At 37.3% G+C, this 15,357-nt stretch overlaps 1 protein-coding gene and 1 non-coding gene across 8 annotated transcripts in view; one reads left to right on the top strand and one right to left on the bottom strand.

Annotated features, from left to right (window-relative positions):
- Positions 1 to 15,357, bottom strand: part of RYR2 (ryanodine receptor 2) — an 827,636-nt gene that overhangs the window by 160,793 nt on the left and 651,486 nt on the right. For 6 of the 7 annotated variants that reach the window (XM_059882653.1, XM_059882647.1, XM_059882648.1 and 3 more), the window contains 2 exons: positions 11,508 to 11,557; positions 300 to 360 (listed from right to left, as the gene is read on the bottom strand). In XM_059882653.1, the coding sequence (XP_059738636.1) occupies positions 300 to 360; positions 11,508 to 11,557 (111 nt within the window). The remainder of the gene's footprint in view (positions 1 to 299; positions 361 to 11,507; positions 11,558 to 15,357) is intronic. The other variant, XM_059882652.1, reaches the window with a different exon arrangement.
- MIR2285BL (microRNA mir-2285bl) lies at positions 13,943 to 14,008 on the top strand. Its single transcript, NR_162292.1, has one exon. It is a non-coding gene; the product is annotated as a microRNA mir-2285bl (primary transcript).

The raw sequence follows: 15,357 nt of genomic DNA, 5'->3' as shown, positions 1-15,357 counted from the left end.
TGGGTTCGATCCCTGGTTTGGGAAGATCCTCTGGAGAAGAAAATGGTGACCCACTCCAGTATCGTTGCCTGGAAAATCTCATGGACAGAGGAGCCTGGTGGGCTGCAGTCCACGGGGTCACAAAGCGCTGGGCACGACTGAGCGACTAACACTTACTTACTTGTATTATTAATTTATAAAATATTTTCTTTTTCATCTGAAGTCTTCATTACAATTCCAACGAAGACACTAGCTTTTTCTTCAGATTCGTATATATCATTTTTACACTCATTGACTGAGATAAAAACATATCCATTTACCTTGCATCCAAAGTCTGACCCAAAATATGAAGACAGTTGACAATTGATGTTGCATCGTTCCCTAAAGAGGAAACAAATAGCTGTATAAACTGCTCTGAGAAATTCTCAATGTTCCTCTTTCTATTAACGCTTGTGTTCCAAAAAATTAGTCAAGGCACAACTCAATGAGGATAACTCAATTCAAGGGACTTTTTGATAATCAAGTTTAAAATCATGCAGTTTTTCTGCTTAAAAGTGGTTATGCAAATGTAAGTAGAAAAGCAATAAAGCATGTTTCATCAAATAGCTGACATACTCAAGAAGCATTCAAAGCACTGCACTATCCAAAGAATTTTAACTGGAGTCTTCAAACATATCCCCCTCCCAATACCAGTTCACATTATTTTTAAATCATATTGTATGTCAACTTTTTAAGTCAGCCGATATCCTCTGTGAAATGAGGTGAGTTAAAGTCTAATAAAATTTAATTCCCTTTTAATTACCCCAAGTATGTCTGCTTTCTTATTGCATTCAACAGCATTAAGATGAATTATTTTGCCTGAATTTAACTGCATTCACATGAACTAACATGCCTGAATGTTGCTGGTCTTTGGTGAAAAAGAAGTACCAAACCATCATGTAAGAAAGTATCAGAGGCTGAAGAAGTTAGACATTACTTATGAGATATCTAAAATGGGGCAACTCCCCTTGAAAAATAAGATGAAACTTATTTTATAGGAATATTTCATCACTAAGTACAGAAATATGAATCATATAATACATATATTTTACTTTATGATAAGGATACAATAAAGAAAATATGAATCCAAAGTAACAAAGTGACCACACACAATATAGTCTGACACTGATCACTTCTTCATTTCATGCTTTCCTACATGTAATATACACAATAATTTCCTGGTCCTTAGGTTGACAACTCTTATTTGAATGTGAGTTTTTAAAACATTTGAGTATACTATACTCTTTATACACAAAAGTACCCTAAAATGAATGAATTAAACATACATGGAAATTAATAATTTCCTTAGTGTGTGGGCATTCCAGTTTAGTGGTATAACACAAATATGAAAAAATAAATTAGGTATTCATTGCTGAGACTCTTGAGTTCTTTCAGTAAATGTTCCATTAATCTCATGCTTTGAATCTCAGAACTTCCAATGATAATGATGACAAAATCCGTGGAAGGGCAGAATTTGTCATGCCCCTGTCTATTAACTGGTGGCAGTGCTAGGGCTTCTACTATAGTCCTTAGAAGTATTTTTCATTTAGTTATTCATTCACTCAATAAATACACGATAAATACAGGTACTCTTAAACTTCCAGTAATAAGCTAGAGTTATGGTACTTGCATTTTAATGGGGGACACATAATGAACTATTAAGCCAAAAAAAAAATCAATGTTACATAATATATAGCCAAGGTAAAAGTATATATAGCAGGGAATGGGGATGAGAGCAACTGGATAGAGTAACAGGGGGAGTGGTCATTGGGTCCTCCCCAAGGAGATGGCATTTGAGCAGAGATTTAAATGAAGTGAAAGGACAAACCATGTATATATATGGGAGAAAAGCCCAGGTGGTACAAACAGATGTGCAAAGGCTCTGGGGCAGAAAATGAACCTACTGATCCTGGCAAGGAAGTCAAGATGGATGCTGTGGACAAATTCAGGAAAAAGAAGGAGAATATATGGTGGAGACAAGGGAACCAAGTTCTAGAGTATCACAACCAGAGCAAGCACTTTGGACTTTTTTTTTTTTAAGTGCAATAGGAAGACATTTTGAACAGAATGTGAGCCAATTTATACGTTAAGAGGATTAATTCCAGTGTGCCAAATTCTGGGAGGGCAAGAGTAAAAGTGAGTTAGGAAGCCCTTGCAGTAGTCTAGAACCAGTAGATTGAAGATGGCAAATTTGGCCTGGGATATTATTGGTGAAGCAATTAAGAACGTATGTTCAGTTTTTGCTTATGTGTTGCAAGTTGGTGAGAGGGAAAGGAGACAAGGATAACTCCGCAACTGTTTGGGTGAGCAAGTGTCTGAGCAGTTGGGTGAATGGTGGTAGGATTCAGTGATGTGTAGAGAGTACAAGGTGGACGTCAGAGAATGCAAGGGGATGGGAGGGGTGGGAGTTGGGTATTCTGCTTTCAACAGGTGAAGTGCAATGGGCCTATTCATCTCAGCTTGAGATATGGAATAGGCAACTGATACAAAAATCTGGAGTGCAGAGATGAGATCTAAGTTGCAGCTGTAAATCTGGGTCTCCTAAGCATATGGACATTTCTTTGAATCATGGGGCTGAATGAAATGTTAGCATGAACATAAATATAGAGGCAGAAAGGTCCAATAACCTCTAATGTTTGGAGGTAAAAATCATAAGGAGGACGCAGCACAGAAAATGACAGAGCGAAGGCCTGGGAGGGAGAGGGGATACAAAGCGATGCCTATGAATCTAATAATGCAACCAAAGTCAGCACCAATTCAGAGAGGCTGGCCTCTAACTCTTTTCCTAAAACTCACAGTTATACTGTCCCTTTATACAGATGATCAGTATCTGTACTTCATACTGAGCCTGGCAATGCCTTTTTCCAAAAGGAGGCTCAGGGCATTTTAAACTTCTATTTGTATAAGCTCGTGAGGTGTGATTTTTGTTTGCTTTGTGCCCTGATGTAGCCCAGCACCTAGACTAGTGCCTGACACATAGCAGGAGCTCAATTAGTATCTGTGGGATGACAATGGATGTAAGTATGAAGAGGAAGAAAGGGCACCAGTGGCTAGACAAGTTCTGTGGGTCCAGTGAACATCTGTATGGTGAATATGAGATTTCTGTGATTATCAAAGTCACAAAACTATAAGCTCAGGCAGATATACATTTTCGGACACTCCAGATCAGAGAGTACAACTTTAAATGGAAACAGCCCTCCATAAAAAATGGTGGGGAAAAGACCCTAAGGAATGAAAGAAAGTATTAACTGAACTTTAGTGTTATAATGTATGGACCAAGCAAAAGAATCAATTTCATTGGCATGTATAGATGCCTAAACTAATGGTTAATCATGAAGAGATAAAGTATGCAGTAAGACTTTTAAATAAAATAGCAACCTGGATATTGTCCTTCTGAAGGAGATATAGATCACCATCATCAGGAATGTCAATCACACTATTAGTAAGAAGCAGAGGGGCTAGTTCAGAGCATAGTAAGATGTTAAAACTTTAAGGTGATGACTGTATTTTCACATACTTAACTGTATGCAATTTCTTAACTGCTCTAAGTAGTATAAAAACCAAAAGTTTGATACTTTCAACTGGTGTTTTTTCCAAGTTCAAGCTACTTCCTCTGTCTTCAAACATAACTCTCGTACTTCTAAACAATACTTACGGATTACCTAATATCTTTAAGATTATGTGTTTGTTTGTGTGTGTGTGTAACAGCAAAGATACAAAGGTACAAAATTAAAATTACAGCTCATAGAATCTAATGACAACATACAGCAAGCATAGGGTTTTTAAAAACATTGTTAGCAACTCATAAAATAAAACAACCCCCTAAATAATAACAAAGCTAAAGCTGTTAGAGTCAAAATATCCTTTTTGCATTTTAATCTCAAACTGTTTTGTGGTTTTAAATATAAGGTTTCTACAGTTCAGGAGTTTTCAATGGTATCCAAAATTTGATACATGTAACTGCTGCTGTTTTATAAACTAATATACTGAGAATTCGCAGAATGTTGACTTTCTCCCAGGAAAACAGTCAACAGTTATTCTAATTTTTATTCTTCTTTACTTTCCTAACATGGCTCCTGATACAATATCTCATTATACTATCTTCTCTGAAGAGATGATTAACCTTAGAAAAATCTTTATTAAGAAGATGAAATAAAATTATGCTAAAAGGTAAAAATTTCTCTCCAAATTATGAGTAGGTAGAAACTGAAGCATGCTGAAGATTTCATTACTTCCAAAGTCTGTGATATTGAAAAGATTAAAATTACTGAGTCCCTAACTTGGTGAAAAGTTTCAGTTCAACTAGAACATATATTGCACATGCTATTCTTTTGCTCAAAGTCAGGAAATCCTCTCAGAGTGGCATATTGAAATGAAAGAAGTATCTATCTTCTGATATTATGTTCATTGAAATGTCTGAGTCTGATATTTACCCTCTATAAGAATTAGGCTATTTTTAATATAGCAAGTTTCCTTTATACATTGAAACTCTTGCTTTTCTCATACATACTGTCCTAAAACTACAGAATCTTTCAGTCACAGGAGTTAGACATGACTTAGTGACTAAACCACCATTCATCATTAAGAGGATCCTTAAGGTCTTAATGTGACTGAAAGATTCTGTAGTTTTAGGACAGTATGTATGATAAAAGCAAGAGTTTCCTAATGTATAAAGGAAACTTGCTATATATGCAAAATAGATAATCAACAAGGACCTACTGTATAGCACAGGGAACTCTGCTTAATATTCTCTAACAACCTAAATGAGAAAATAATTTTAAAAAGAATAGATGCATATGTATGACGGAATCACTTTGCTGTAGACATGAAACTAGCACAACATTGTTAACCAATTATACTCCAATAGAAAATAGAACTTTACATGTATACCTGTGGCGGATTCATTTTGATACTTGGCAAAACTAATACAATTATGTAAAGTTTAAAAATAAAATTAAAAAAAAGAAAAAAAAAAGTAGCAGATTGTGCTATTTTTAAAATTTAATTTAAACCATTAAATTCTTAGCATAATGACATACTCAGTTCTCCCAGAGCACTATCCTCAGGGATTCTTAGTGCTTCAAATGACTTTCATTTCATTATATGTATCCTATTAAACAAACATATACACAATCTGAACCTTTTTAGGGACAATACAAACATTAACAGTCGTTCCTCAGTATCCACAGGGGACTGGTCCCAAGACCCTCCCCCAACACCAAAATCCAAGGATGCTTGAGTCCCTTGTATAAAATAGCATAGTATTTACATTTAACCTACATGCATCCTCCTTTATACATTAAATCATCTCTAGATTACTAATAATAAAGAATACAATGTAAAAGTTATGTACAAATTTGTTGAGGTATGGTGAAGTCAAGCACTACTTTTTGGAACCTTCTGGAATTATTTTTTTTGAGTATTTTTGATCCCTGATTGGTTGAATTCATAGATGCAGAGCCTGCAGATATGGAAAGATGACTGTAATATTTTCTAATATCTCCTGATACAAGAAAACTCTTCATTTAAATACAGAGTTTGGGGGGGGGCAGGTCAAGGGGAATCAACATAAACTTAATCCACTAATTTTTTAATCAGAGAGAGATATCAATGGATAGAATTCATAATATTACTCTATTTACTATTAAAACTCTTTGAAAAACAATATTAAGATTTTGGCACCAGTTTAAATCAGTCATACTCACCCTAGAGGGAGAAAACAAGTATTTTAACAAAACCTGTTGCTTCATTTAAACATGTGATAATACTTGTCCAATATTCATGAAGCTAATATTGGAGCTGTATTAATGATGTGAAAATGTTGAGTTCTAGGGTTATTGAGGTCAACCAGAAGAAATATTGCTGATAAGAAATATGTTGATCATGCTGCAAAATGCTTGCTCTACTCCAGGCATTCCTAGAAACCTATTTGTCATCAAAGCTGGAAATTCTCCAGTAAATCCTAGGACTCTGGACTAACTGTCTTGCTAATTAACTGTCTTACTAATGTGTTAAAAACTCAGCAGAAAACAGGAAAGTAGACAAAGCCTCTAAATGATAACTATTTTGTGCCAGCCTTCTCGAATAGTTACTTGAACTGAATAGATCATTGTTAGTAGAGTTTAATGATCTTGTTTTAAGAGTCATTAGTTACAGTGTTACTTCCTTTTCAATGTAAGTGCTCTAAGTGGAAGGCTTTAAGAATTTTTTAAAAATGTGATTCTCACCAATTGTGAGATAAGTGGATACTATATTTTTCTTATTCTCAAGGAGAAAAAAATGTAAAGTTTGGGCTCTTTGTGAAGGTAAGAAAATTCCAAACTGATAGCACTTATCTCATTGCTAAAAGCATCTACTTACTTATCTACTCTTTAGACTGTAGTTTTCTTAAAGGTAAGACCTGGTTGGTTGATTCATTCCATCATAAGATATTTATAAAACAGCCACTATGTGCCAGACTTCCTCCTGGGCTCTGAGGATACAAAAATAAGCCTTCAAAGAGCTGAGTTTTGCACCAAAGAGAGAAGTTAATCTAGTAACTCATCACTGAGATGAAGGAAAAGTACATAGAGCTAAGAGAATGTTATAATAGTAGAGCGAGTATAATCAGAGAGGTCAGCTATGATCTTCCAGAGAGAATACTACTTAGGTTGAAATCTGAACGGTGGATAGTTCATCCCATGAGAGGGGCATATACAGGATCCCATTACAGTCAGTAATCATGGATGGTGCAAATGGCCTGAGCAGCTATGAAAATGACACTTTCAAGAAGCAGAAGGAAGACCACTTAAGCTGAGGCATCGTGAGGAAGCAAGAATTCTCTGGGAAACAGGGGTGGAGGGGTACACGGAGGGCAGACTATGAAACACTAACCAGATTAAATGGCCAGATTAAGAATTCTGATCTTAATTCTAGAGAAATGGGAAGCCACTGGCTACACAAGAGTATATTCAGTTTTGAGATCATTTTTTGCTTTGTCTTGTTTTTTGGAGGGGAGGCGAGAGATATGATGGTTTTGGAACACAGTTTAGAAAGGCAAGAGGGAGTTCTGAGAGCAGGGTTAGTATGTTCTTAGAGGCATGCAGGTGAAAGCCACCTGTATATTGGCTTAGGTTGGGAGTAGTAAAAAGGTAAAGAAATCTTCATTTTTCTATCCTCAGAGCCTAAGAGAATGCCTCACACACAGAAAATATTTACTGAATGAATGCATAAAATGAATGTCATTAAGGCATTTGATTTACTTCCACATGGAAAAAGAAAGCCGTGAAGAAGTCCTGTGTCACCATGCTATTCCTGTTGGAGTTATGGTTGCCAGATTCCACTTCCTCTAAAAATAACTGAGAGCCTTAAATAGGCTATAATAGCAGAAGTTGAGGATTCTCTAATTGCCTTAAAATTAGGCAGTTAGACATTCAGAATTTCCACTTAGCATACCAAATACCAAATGTTGCTCAGTCGTGTCTGACTCTTTGCTACCCTATGGACTGTAGCCTACCAGGTTCCTCCGTCCATGGGATTTTCCAGGCAAGAATACTGGAGTGGGTTGCCATTTCCTTCTCCAGGAAATCTTCCCAACCCAGGGATCAAACCCAGGTCTCCTGCGTTGTAGGCAGACGCTTTACCATCTGAGCCACCGGGGAAGTCCAAAGTGAGGGACTTAGCATAAATGAGGGAAAATGGAGGCATTAAAAGCAGTATTTCATTAGTCAACAATGTGTCCCTGAATATGGCACATGGGGTCCTTATACCTTGTCAACCTGCCTGGGTCTTAGCCAGTTCTAACTGATTTTCCAAAGTACAAGAACTTATTTGTTCCAAAATACACCAACTTATAATTACTAGCAAGCATTTCAGAAGTCAAAAGGGAAGACTACATATAAAACAGTTGCTATTTAGTCGCTAAATTGTGTCCAACTCTTTGCGATCCTATGGACTGCAGCCCGCCAGGCTCCTCTGTCCATGGGATTTCCCAGAAAAGAATACAGGAGTGGATTGCCATTCTCTTCTCCAGGGGATCTTCCCTACCCATGGATTGAAACCACATCTCCTGCATTGGCAGGTGGATTCTTTACCACTGAGCCACCAGGGAAGCCCTATATATAAAACAGATGCTATTTTACTTACTATTTTTTCCATAAAGTATTTTACAGGTATACCAGAACTACTGTTATGCTGGGAATATGGCTTGTTCCCCTTTTAAAAATTCTACCTTTTTCTAAGATAAAATGAAGTGGTTTAAACACCTTCAAAAGCATATATGAGGCATAAAAACATGACTCATCTCTTTAATTCTTAGTGTGCTTCAATGTATAGAAAATATTTTAAAGTAGGTAAAAGATAAAGCAAATATAGAAGTTTAAATTTGGGGAATCCTCATTTTATATATCAGAAAATTTTCTGAACTAGAGATGAAGTTTTAGAGATATAATCTGGCAGCCACCTTAGAATAAATATTCCATTGCGGATCAAACTCAGCTCCCCACAATTACCACCATCATGACAAGAGTTTTGCCTCCTGGTGTTTTTTAATGCTTCCTTCTTATCACTAATCGCACCTTCCTGACATGTTTCAGGTTAATGTATTTCTTTCTATATGTTTTGCTACTTGACACAACCCCAAGTATTTCTTTGTTAAATTCAACTTTCACTTCTGTCTCACTTTATTCTTAAGTTAGGCCGTGAACAATTTTTTGAACTAAGTACAGGAAAAACATTTTGATCATCAGTTGGTGTCTCCCAGAACACAGAAAAAAATAATGTAAAGATAGGGTGAAAGAAAAAAGTAAGAGATTAATATGTCCATATACAAAAGACCACTGTATATATGCTGTTAGATCTCTTTTTCTTTAGGAAAATCCACAATGGTAAAATTGATACATCAAATGGTCAATACTTGGGACTTCCCAGACAGTTCAGTGGTTAAGACTCCATGCTATCACTGTGGTGGGGCACAGGTTGATCCCTGGTTGGGTAACAAAGATCCCGCATGCCCCATGATATGGCCAAAAGATAATAAAAGTTAATTTTTTTAAAGTAAATACTTGAATTATACCACTTCTGCTTTGATGTGAAAATGCCTAGATTTTAAAGATTTCATGGTGCATGCACTTTAAATAGCTAACTGCCCTAGTTTAGCCTGTATGTAACTTGAGTCATCTAAATATAAGCTGTACAAATAAGGCTAAGAATATCTTAGACTTGAAAGTGGTATGATTACAGTTTACAAAGCACTTTAACATTCATCGTCTCATATGAGATTTTATATATACAATAGATCTCTAAAGTTAGTAGTTATTTTAATCTAGTTTCAAAATGAAAAAAATAAATAATTATCAAGAGAAGTCAAGTCCCTTGTCCAGATCATTCAACTGGTTCAGTTACAAAGAGGGGACTTACATACAGGTTTTCTGATCAAAGTCCATTATTTTCTTCAGGACATCATGTTAATGTCTGAAACCAAGCTATAGCTATAATATGTAAAGTTTACAAGTCTAAGACCTAAATGCTAAAATGTTGACAAAGCTATATTAGAGTATTGTTGAATAATAAAGACTTCTTGACCTTTGTATTGTTTTATAAGCAAATGCCAAAGCGAATTTGAAAAAATAATGTGACATTAATAAAATGCACATTAAAGTATGCTTTCCAGATAAAGACACACAGTAGTTCTCCAATAAATTCCTGTTAAAAATAAAAAATAGTTATATTTAAAGGCAAAAGGATATAATATACAACGCCTAGATGAAATATTAGAATCACAGATGAAATGAAGGTCAAAATCCAGTTCTTCTCCTCTGATTATTACAACAAGTTACAGTATGTATTTATCTTCCATTACTGAGCCCTTAATATATTCAAAGGGAATAAAGGAGATTAAACAACAGGCAAAATTAATACATGGTAATGAAAGTCTACATTAGTAGACCACTAGATTAGTTTAAATATAGTTCCTTTGCAGAGGGCTATAAATTGCAAAATGGCACGAGGTAGGCTTCTGGGATGCTGAAAATGTTCTATGCCTTGAACTGAGAAAAATGGGCAAATACATGTAAAATTCCATCAAGCTATGTCATCATGCTGCTCTTAAGATTTGTGTACTTCACTGTATATATGGAATACCTCAAAAAATTTAAAATGTGAAGTTATAGCAAAATGTAACATTGGAAACCAAGAGGTTAAAATATGTAAGATGCTAGAGATAAACAACAGAAAGTATTATGGGGTCCCCACCAGAGGTAGATATAATTAGACAGTATTCTCTGAAGACAGATGGAGAATTTTTGAATACATAATTATTATGAAAAGGTTAAAGAGTACATGAAAGTTCTGTCTGAATAATTTACATAGAAGTTTTTCTAAGTTGAAGAGAAGTCAAAACAAAAGGCTGCCAACTGGAGATCATTCGGAAGGCAATTTCCCCATGAATTTTGGATAACTGAAACATTAATGCAAAAACCTCAGCAATTTATGGGAATCATATCTTAAGAGTACCCAAACGTTGGATATAATAATATTAGAAACCAAATGCAGCATTAAGTAGTCATATCTAGAAGCTATCATTTCTCAAACAAATGTAAAGAATGTAAAAATTATTTGCATATATATACACACACACACACAGATATACATGTACCTATTTCTCAGTTTATCCTTTGTGGCTTTTATAGAAATAACATAATCCTTAGGGTTTTTGGTGAATGGACTAGGACTTATAAATCTCTAAACACACTCAATGTTTTCTTACTGAAGTCACCACAACACTGTCTCAAAATCTAGAGAGCTTTGGGCTAAAATTTGCCTTGGCAGTTTATGAATGCAGATGCAGGAAAGTGTAAAAAATAAACTGCCAACTGCTATAGAGTCTTAAAGCCCCACTGCAAGGAGAGTCTGTGAAAAGTGAGTGACTGCCCTGCATGGCTACTGGAAAGCAGGGTTTGGGAACATGAACTTCAGCTACATGAATTCTCAGAAATGAACAAAAACTGACTACTGTGGGGTTTGGAGGTACCAGAGAACTTGCTTTTGGCAAACCCAGGCCTGTCTCTATTATGAAGTTCCAATGTCTGGAATACAGTCAACATGCAAATTTGTAGTCAAGAGCATTGAAAAAGTAAGTACAATTAAAAACTGTGGATGGGTATTTAATCTATCAGAGATAAGCAAACACAAATTCAGAGGCCCAGTTTTGCTTCACCCCTCTGAAATAAAATAAGGTAGAAACTGCCGTTTTCATTCATTTGATCTTTAATAATATAAGTTTGTGATTTTCAAGTGTGCTTTGGACTGGTATACAAACTTACGGTCTTCAATTTTACTATAGGTAATGCTACTCATAAACAACCTTGAGGACCTTACCTTGGCCTATGACGACCATGCATGCAGCCATGCAAACATGCATTCATGCAACATAGCAGCACACAACACAGTGCAAAAATGGCAAAGAAAACCAAGTGATGGCCATGCTAGTATTTGTTTAAGGGTCTCCTTACCAAATAGTGAAATCCTATGCCTGACAAGAACTCCAAGTTTGCAGAATAGGCTGAAGACAAAAGAAAAACAAAAGAGAAAAGGGAAAGGGGGAAGGGAAGGTAGAAAAAACAGGGAGAAATTAAATTCAAATGAAATAAAACAAAAAAAAAAAAAAGAAGAAGAAAAAAAGAAAAATAAACAGCTGATATATGAGCCGGAAAAAAGCAACATGATGTCACGCAGAAAGAATCAATTCTCTGAGCAGAATGTGGAGTAAAGGTATTAAATAAAGAGTCTTTGAGTGCATATCTTTAACAAACACGGTTAAAAAAGCACATATTATAAGTAAAGGAACCAAAAAAAATCGAAAGCAAAGCTAATTAATATAAAAGCAATCTATACAAACCCCACAAAAGTATAACTACAGAAAACCATAAGGAAAAAAAATTAATTTTATCTGTACCAAAGTACTACTGAAATTCTAGAATTTTTTGTGGTTGTTATGGGCATTATTTAACAATGGAAGTATGGTGCTTTGTGCACAAAATGCTACTTTTAGTATGTCTTCCCATTTGAACTTTCCTTCTTCTAGACCTTGACCATTATCCCATAGACATATACCAAAGCATCCAGTGAATTTCACACAATGAACTAGAAAGAGAATTTAAACCATTTATAATCACTCAAAGAAAAACATTACAGCTGTTATCACTTAAAGGATTTTGAATGCTAATACATGAGTCAAAAATATATCTCCTCTAGAGTGAGTTCCCAGGTCTCTGTGCCCTTCCTGGTGCTCACCAACAGAAGACTCCAAATAAGGGTGCCCAGCACTCAGCATGACGGCATTGCTGTGCACCAATGCTCACATCAGAACCCAGAATCTGAGCAGTACCTGGTCTTGTCCTGTCTTGTCTGTCACCAGGCAGCCTGGTGACTTTCTTGTTGGGTCCTATTTTTAAGAACATCTCACTTCCACATTACAGCCCCTTCTAAATATCCCTCAGGATTCAGCTCAGGACATGTTTACTCCAAGAAGCCTTTTCTAACACCTGGGAGTGCTCCTTTAGCACTCCCAACCCAGGCTCACAGAAGTCCCCTCCCAGCCAGGGGCCATTTGCAAATATCTATCATGACACTTAACCTCCATATTTATACACCTGACATTATTTTCACATCTATCCACACTCTTCTGAACTCTCAGACACACAGGTGTTCCACAGCTAGAACTTGCCAAAGCTCTAATTTTGAAAATCCACTTGTATAGCACCACCTACATGAGCCTGATTTTTCCAGTCATGGTAGCAGCTATGTCCTGACAACCCTGTCCTCTCTTGCCATCTTTGCCATCACTACCAGGATACAGATATACATGCTCAGTCCTGGGGATATAGACTATGCCATGGAATACAGTGCTGGCAACTGCTCATGGCAGAATGGGAAAAAGGAGACAGAATCACCTTTTTCATGTTGACCACTTTCACAGTACGTTTTGCCCATTATTTCTCACTTTAGTAACAATGTGATATAATTTATTGGTGAAAAGTAATTATATAGGGCATAGGGTGGCTTTTCCAAGAAAATATTCATCCGCAAGTGCTTAAATGACTGAAGTCTTAAGAAATCTCTTACCAGTGCTCTTTTTTTTTTTCAATGATCTTGTCAAGTAGACATTAGACACAAGATTCAACCTTAGTCCACTGAGCTGCATTATCTATCTTTAGGCTCTAACTGAAACGAACAAAGACAATAAAACAAAAGCACCTTTCTCCAGGTATCCTCATTCACTGAGCTTTCTCTGTGTTAAGTCAATAAGGGTCTGTCTCTGGGACTTCCCTTGTGGTCCAGTGGTTAAGACTCCAAGCTTCCACTGTAGGAGCCATGGGTCTGATCCCTAGTTGGGGAACTAAGGCCCCATATGCCAAGTCACACAGCCAAAAAAAACCCTACAAGGATATGTCTCCATCTGAAGAGAGTGTTTATATCTTAGAACTGCATACATTTTGGATTATTGGAAACTATTTTAAGGGGTATCTTTTACCTGTTACTCACCCTCTCTAGTATTAGGGTGAAACATTCTGAGATGATGTTGAATTTGTAATACGCAGATCATGTTGTAACCTGATTAATCTAAACCTGGGATGTTTTGTGATGATGGGAAACAGAGTTGCTCTGTATCCCATCCCATCAGATCACATTTACGTCTGAGAATCTGTCACAGAAAAATGACTTCTTATGATATCAGCTGTTTCCTAATCCTGTTAGTCGCTCAGTCATGTCCAACTCTTTGCGACCCTGTGGACTGAAGTCTGCCAGGCTCCTCTGTCCATGGGGATTCTCCAAGCAAGAACACTGGAGTGGGTTGCATTGCTTTCTCCGATTCCTAACCCTAGTTATTCCTAATTAGTAACAGATGTGTCACCAGAGAGACATACAGATACATGTTGGGTTGGCCAAAAAGTTCATTCCAGTTTTTCAAGACATATCATATAGATGGGAAAACCTGAATGAACTCTTTGGTAAACCCAATGGAAAGCTGCTGCTAAGTCGCTTCAGTCGTATCTAACTCTGTGTGACCCCATAGACGGCAGCCCACCAGGCTCCCCCGTCCCCGGGATTCTCCAAGCAAGAACACTGGAGTGGGTTGCCATTTCCTTCTCCAATGCATGAAAGTGAAAAGTGAAAGGGAAGTCGCTCAGTCGTGTCCGACTCTTAGGTCCTCAAAAAAGACAAATCATATCTCTCCCCTCCTGTGCTATCCCCTTTCAGGGTGTAGTTCCCGTGCAAACTCTAGGTCTGACTATTATCAGTGCTAACCTATAGTTTCTTTAAAGCACTTTCCATAATCTTGTTACTCCCTTTCCCTGTACCCTTCACTACTAACATACTTAAGAATTCAAAATGCATCTGCAGCTTCCTCCCTGACTCTCTGCCTTGTGAGTGTCCTTTCCACCCCTCGTGGCTTCTCCTTGAAGTTCTCAATACCCTCCAAATAGTTCATCTAATAACCTCTTTTTCAGCCTCCATCCTGCAGGGCTCTCCACAGTCTCAGCATCATTAACTACTCACCTCTGTGAAACCCTGGTCTCTGTTTTACAGTATTATTTCCCACTTCTTTGCTAATGAGTTGTTCTCTCTGTTCTTCAAATATCCACTTCTGAAAACCCTCCAAGTGTAACAATTTTCCAAGTTTTTGTGTTCAGCCCTTTCAGCTTCTCCCCGCTTTTCTCTTGGTTTCCTCTTGCTTTCCAAGCTTCAAGCATTAGATGGGTATAGATTGTCCCCAAATACGTCATTTCTTGCCCTGATCTCTCCAATACCAAACACCTGCTTCTCACTTCCTGCTGTACACTTCCAGCTAAAATGACCTGTTAGCACTTACTTCTTCTTCCAGAAGCACCAGTTTAAACAAACTCAACCTCTTCTCAAAACTGTGTTGTGCTGTGCTCAGTTGCTTCATTCATGTCCAACTCTGCAACCCCATCGACTGAAGCCCACCAGGCTCCTCAGTCCATGAGATTCTCCAGGCAAGAATACTGGAGTGGGTTGCCATTTCCTCCTCCAGGGGATCTTCCCCACCCAGGGATTGAAGCCATCCCTCTTACGTCTCCTTCTTTGGCAGGCGGGTTCCTTACCACTAGCGCCACCTCAGTTCAGTCACTCAGTCATGTCCGACTCTGTGCGACCCCATGGACTGCTGCATTCCAGGTCTCCCTGTCCATCACCAACTCCTGGAGCTTACCCAAACTCATGTCCATTGAGTCAGTGCCATCCAACCATCTCATCCTCTATCATCCCCTTCTCCTCCTGTCTTCAATCTTTCCCAGCAACAGGGTCTTTTCAAATGAGTCAGCTTTTTGCATCAGGTGG

Source organism: Bos taurus, chromosome 28, assembly GCF_002263795.3.
Source record: "Bos taurus isolate L1 Dominette 01449 registration number 42190680 breed Hereford chromosome 28, ARS-UCD2.0, whole genome shotgun sequence".
NCBI lineage: Eukaryota > Metazoa > Chordata > Mammalia > Artiodactyla > Bovidae > Bos > Bos taurus.
Note: the sequence above shows the minus strand (reverse complement) of the source record. Positions and strands in the feature narration are given on the sequence as shown.